This window comes from Nannobrachium achirus (assembly GCF_963921795.1).
Source record: "Nannobrachium achirus genome assembly, chromosome: 24".
NCBI lineage: Eukaryota > Metazoa > Chordata > Actinopteri > Myctophiformes > Myctophidae > Nannobrachium > Nannobrachium achirus.
The window spans coordinates 18,751,052-18,757,051 of record NC_137831.1 but is presented as its reverse complement, the minus strand read 5'-3'; the positions used below and the strand labels follow the sequence as shown (position 1 = coordinate 18,757,051).

The 6,000-nt window shown below is 40.7% G+C and overlaps 1 protein-coding gene across 1 annotated transcript in view; it reads left to right on the top strand.

The window, feature by feature from the left end:
* The first annotated feature begins 1,402 nt into the window (after positions 1–1,402).
* The window catches only part of LOC308280381 (transmembrane protein 131-like), a 49,946-nt gene continuing 45,348 nt past the window's right edge, over positions 1,403–6,000 (top strand). The window contains exons 1-2 of the mRNA XM_080720643.1: positions 1,403–1,671; positions 4,551–4,612. Coding sequence (XP_080576769.1) covers positions 1,560–1,671; positions 4,551–4,612 — 174 coding nt within the window. The 5' untranslated portion in view covers positions 1,403–1,559. The remainder of the gene's footprint in view (positions 1,672–4,550; positions 4,613–6,000) is intronic.

The window sequence follows — 6,000 nt, the reverse complement described above, 5'->3', positions numbered from 1 at the left end:
TTACATTGCAAAACAGGGGATTTACCCGAAAATATATGTTTTAATTTGTTTAATCCCAGTGGGACAGAATCCTCTTTGCAGATTCTTTTATAGTGGTAGTGGATGCGATTTTTTTTCCCTTCATAGCCTCATTACAGCTATATAAAGTACCACAAAAAACACATCTACGTGATATTAATAAAAAGGGAAGAAAAAGGTACAGTAATTACATAGCAAAACAGTAGTTTTCCCCCGAAAAATAAATGTTTTAATTAGTTTAATCCTCTGGATCAGAGATAGAAAGAGAAGCGCATTGCATCTTGGGTACTAGGAAGAGGACAGAGAGAATGTTTCTCCTCACATAATAGGCTGGCTTTTCGTAATTCTGCCCATTTAAATTATATGTACCCAATCGTGACTCTTAGACCATTGATAAGGTACATGTGAACTAGTTTGTTGAAGCTTATTCGTTATGATGAGCGAGATCGCTTGACGCTTGCCGTCGCTATCACCGTACCGGCCGATCTCCGTGTCGCGCAGTGCGGACAGTTTTTGAAAGCCTGAAGCAACATTCTCCACTGCACAAACTCCACCCCCGATAGCAAAAAGTGAATGATTTTTTCTGGTTGGCCAGTCAGGGAGTCTCAGGGACCAATCAGAAGGCTGACAAACGGTCTATTGTGTAAACTGTGAGTTAAATTAACTGGTGATGAATACTAGGTGCCTACATCAGAGACAGGCCCCCATACCAGGGATCTCTGAGCATTATTAATATGTAGGCTACTCATCATTTTTACTGTCATTTCTCACTTAATCATATTATCATATTTACTCTCATCATTAGATAGATAGATAGATAGATAGATAGATAGATAGATAGATAGATAGATAGATAGATCTTTATTATCCCACGGGGGGAAATCAGTTGCCCAGAGGCAGCACAACAGTTTAAGGTTACAAAGAAGTAAGAAAAGGAGTAGGGCCTACTGTTGTAGAAAAAAAAAGTCAAGGCACAATAAAAAGATAAACAAAGAGTCAAAAAGCTGTCACAATAAAAGACTCTCGTTAATGACAATGACTGCACCATTGTTTGTTGTCATTATTCAGCAGCAGCTATACTCTATTATAATAGGCCTAGGCCTATAATTAAAATGTAATACTATCACTATATTATTATTGACTCGTAGCCCATTTAACACTATTATTGGCTCTATTGGGCCCCACCAGACCTAGTCAAGGTTGACATGACATTATAAAAAAAAAGATGTGTAACTTCTGAAAACATTGGTCCCACGCGGCCCCCCTGCTGTTCCAGGCGTCCACGTGAGCCTTAATGCCTATGTCACAACTGTTGTCCCCCGTCGACCCCCCCACCCCACCCCACCCCCCACACACAGACACAGACAGAGACAGAGACAGACAACTCGTCTTGTCATGTTTGAGGAAACACGCGTCTGCTGCTGAGTGAGCGCGCGCACACACACACACACACACACACACACACAAGAAACGGAGGCAGTCCTCCTCAACGACAAGGAACGGCAGTTAGAGTTTAGTCAGAAAGAAGCCAGCCAGGGATAATGGCGCACAGATCAACGAGTCCCCCAGAGTTCTCGAGAAGGACGAGTTTCTTCGCCCTCGCACGGATTCTATTAGTCGCTCTTTTCCACGTGGCGCAGGCGAACAAGAAAGGTGTGTTTAGTTGTTGTTTTCTCTTTGTCTGTTAGTGGGGTTTTAAGTCGACTGTTAAAGAAAAGTGTAAACTCCAGAGGAGAGGGGAAAGGAGGAGCAGCAAGCAGTAGCCAAACTGCGCCCAGCCAGCGTGTCTGCTCTGCTGCTCGTCAACGAGCCTTTTAAACTGGCAAAGCTATTGGAAACTAGCCTCCTACAAGTGGGGGTTTGTTTGTGTGTTGGTTTGGTTTGTTTTTGTCTGCTTGTTCGCGTATTCTTTTAACGGCTTTTGGTCGTTTTTGTAGCTAGACTAGAGCTTTTACGGGGAAATGTTTTCAAAGTGTCCAAAGTTTCACCAGCAGGGCAGGACGGGCTAGGACGCCCTGCCTTATCTAGTAGCGAGCGAGTAGCGACACGAAGTTATAGTCAGTTAGCCTCGCAGAGCTAGCGTGGGGTTTTACTGCTGTGTTGTTTCTCAAAACTTTCACATTTCAAGGTCTCCCCTTAACTCTGACAGGGTACAAATGGAACCAAATGGACCCTGACGGGTCCATTTGGTTCCATTTGTACACTGTCAGAGTTTACAGACTTATGGGTCAATTTAGACCCCCATAAAAGGAACCTATACACAGAGTCCCTGGAATCCACTTTGGAGAACCACTGTTTTACTGCAAGCAGTGGTGGAAAAAGTACTCTAATATATTATTTTATATTATTATTTTCGACTTATTTTATAAGTATCAATACTGCAATATAGAAACACTCTGTTGCAAGTAAAAGTCCGGAATTCAAGATGCACTTGAGTGAATGTACGAAAGTGTTGGCAAATGTACTTAAAAGTACCAAAAGTAAAATGTTTGAAAATAGCATTGTGAGCTTGTAGATCGGCTATTTTCAAACGGCCTATGGGTTTAAAATAGGGCTAAAAGTGGTTATTGTATGTTTTATAGTATTATAATTTATATCTGCAAAGTAGTAACTAACTAGTAGTAGAAGCTAAAGTTTTCAAATAAATGTAGTGGAGTAAAAGTAGGCTGATCCGAGATGTAGTGGAGTAAAAGTACTGGAAATTGGAAATACTCAAGTAAAGTACACATATACCTCAAAACTATACTATTCAAAGGAGCTTTATTGGCATGAGATACTAAAGTACATCCCTTGAGTAAATGTACTTAGTTACTTTACACCCACTGACTGTAAGTCTTTTAGTTCCTCTACTGAGCAGAGTAGTAGTAGCTGAGCAGAAGTCTAGTTCCTACAACAAGGGTCTTCAACAGGGGGTCCGGGACCCCTAGGTGGTCCTCAGAGTTACTACAGTGGTTAAATATATATCTGAAAACACAAATTGACATGAATCCAAAATACACTGATGATTGTGCTGTCAAACAATGAAACTATATGGAATCTATGAACAGGTTGAGGGGGTCCCTGCTTCATCTCTCTCTCAACTAAGGGGTCCTTGGCCTGAAAACATTGTAGACCCCTGTCCTACAAGTTACAACCATAATTTGTTCTCTGCGAGCCCCGGCGTTGCTTGCCCGAAAAGTGAAAGACATTTAACTTTGTGAATTGTTCCACTTTTAGTTTCACCTGTACCCTCTCAGAGTTATGGATACATTCTTACAAGATGTTACTGTGTAGATAAGTTCTTTGTGGCAAGCGACACCACCCACCACCACAAATAAAGCATATCCATGGAGACGGTCATGTTTTGATTCTCAAGGAAGGTGATCAGCTCGAGACAGAGAAGACAGAAGAGATAATAATACTCCCTTATGTGTGTAGGCATTGATCCTATATGTATAGGTATTTTGATATATTTGTATGAGATGAGATGAGATGTATTTTATCCATTTTGACGTTTGCATATCTATGATAGATATGTCAAAATCAATAAAATACATCTATCTTGATCGATGGTTAGATTATTGATATTATTATTATTATTATTATTTTGAGTGGGTATTTAGTTTCACAAATTCCTACAAATCCAAGCTCTTTGTAAATACAAATCCAAGCTCTTTGTAAACCTTATGTGAATTGAATCTGTAATTATGTTCAAAACGCAAGCAAAAACATGTATGCTCACACACACTTTGTAGCAGCTAACTAGGCCTGGTTGGATGTCTCATGAGAATAATATGCAATGTCACCTGGCTGGAGAATAATATGGTTAAGTCGACATCATGATTGTACACCTACCTTTTAGATGACTTTACAAGTTGGCTTAAAGTTAACAAGAATAAAATGCTATGTTACCTGGAAAATGGTGTTAGGTCAACATCACTAGCCTATAGGCCTATATTCACATACCTTAGATGACTTTAAGCCAACTTGTCTTTCAGGTAATACTGCAGTACAAAAACAAAACCATTGCCGAGAAGGATGTAGGATTCTTTTAAGGGCAAGAAGGCTAGGCCTTCCAGTCTGTGTTACAGTGAGACAAACTGTAATGAAAACATAATGGAGTGAAATGGACAGGTGGTTACACTACTGTTGTGAAGTGCCACACTTCCTCAGTGAAAGAAACAGCATGAGCTTACTTCCACTATTCCTTGAAAGCAATTAGAGCAAAGTTGTCATGAATGTTTAAGCATTGTTATCAGGGATGCTATTTCTTCTTAGGGGCTACTAATGTTAGGATGGTCATTTTTAATATGTTTGTATACGTTCACGCCTGACTGATTAGGTAATTATTTGTCTTTTTTGACACCATCGGTATTGGCAGTAGTTATTAGTTAAGCAGTCATTCCGTCCCTTTATTTTATTTGACGACGGTTAGCCAGATTGGTCGGGTTGTATGTATTATATGTATGTATGTCAAGTTAACTAACTAACATGCATACATACACACACACACTGTATGCAGAAAATGACTGCTGCCAATTCTCTCTCCACAGCTTTTATTCAGACAGACACAATCTTGGAGGTGTTTCACTTTGGAGATGAAGGCCTCTTGCAGGTAAGAAGATGAGTCCCCCGTGTCCAGCCTCCTGGTTAGTCTGTCTGATAAACCATGGGTGGTGTATATGATAAACTATCTGGACCTGTGTAGGCTAGGTCCATGTCCGTGGGAGTGAAGTTCAGATCTGTATCATCTGTGCATCTAGCTTTCACTTCCTCTGCAAAACTGTTATCAGTAGCCATTTGTCAGCGGCTTGGGTCTGTTGCATGCCAAGCTTTCAGATGTTGAAGGGGCACGCTGATCTCTGCGCTTTGTAACTCTAGTGCTAGTCTAGTTCTGTAGCTGCAATCAACTATACCTGGCACCCCCAGTTATGATGAAAAAACATGTTGTCTGATTGTTCTCTGCTATTCAGACCTTCCTAGAGAGAAATGGGAAAGGCCAAAACAAATGTACTGTATTTAATCTAAATCTAAATCCCTATGGAATGTATGGAATGCCTATGCTAATAAAAATCTAATTACATTTTGATGATATTAACTTTATGATGAATTAAGACATGCTAAAGGCATGCAGAGACTAATAACCACCGATTTGCCTAATTTCTGTCAAGTCCTTTTCTTTGCTCAAACAACAAACAGCAGGACTCAAAACTGTGCACCTTGAGGTGTTGAAACTCGAGCGTATTAACACATTGCCTGCCATCATAAACAATGTTTTATGATTCCATACAGCCAAGCTGTCACCGGATGCGCCTGATTTCAGCTATATTATCTGCACAAATGGCAGAGCAGCGGTGGCTGGCAACACAATACTGTAGCTAGTGGTGTTGAAACCTAACCTTCTCACTTGCCAATTCTTGTTTGAGCCCGAGAGTCTCTAACGTGAGTGTGAGTTGACCCCACGTGCCCTGCTGAAGGCATCGTTCAGCAGCACCTGTGTTTTTCATTATTCATTGGCGCTTTCTCACTAAACTATCCTATGACAAGCTCTTAATCCTTCTAACAACTAACAAGTTGGGGAGATGTAACCTGTGCATTTGGGGTTATAGGGGAAGGAGCCAGGAGTTAGACTTTCTGACTGGCTTGATTTTTATTTGTGTCTGGACTTGCCTAGCACTGTTGAACGATGCCCTCTGACTTGCTAGATGCCCTCTGACTTTTTAAGATGAGTTATACTTTATTGATCCCTGTGGAGAAATGTGTCCTCTGCCTGACCCCACATAACTTTCCTTGGCAGTGGGCAGCCACTGAGCTGTGCCATGGGTCCATATCGAAGGACTCACTTAAAGGACAACAAGAGTTTATATTTTAGATTGTAATTGGAGAAAAGAAAGCGATTTTGGGGATTTTGATTTCAGTGGGTGGGGGCATGCGTACAAGAGGCTAAATGTGTCTTTTCAGACACAATAAGCCAGCAATTTCTTTATTACTATTTACAGTAAC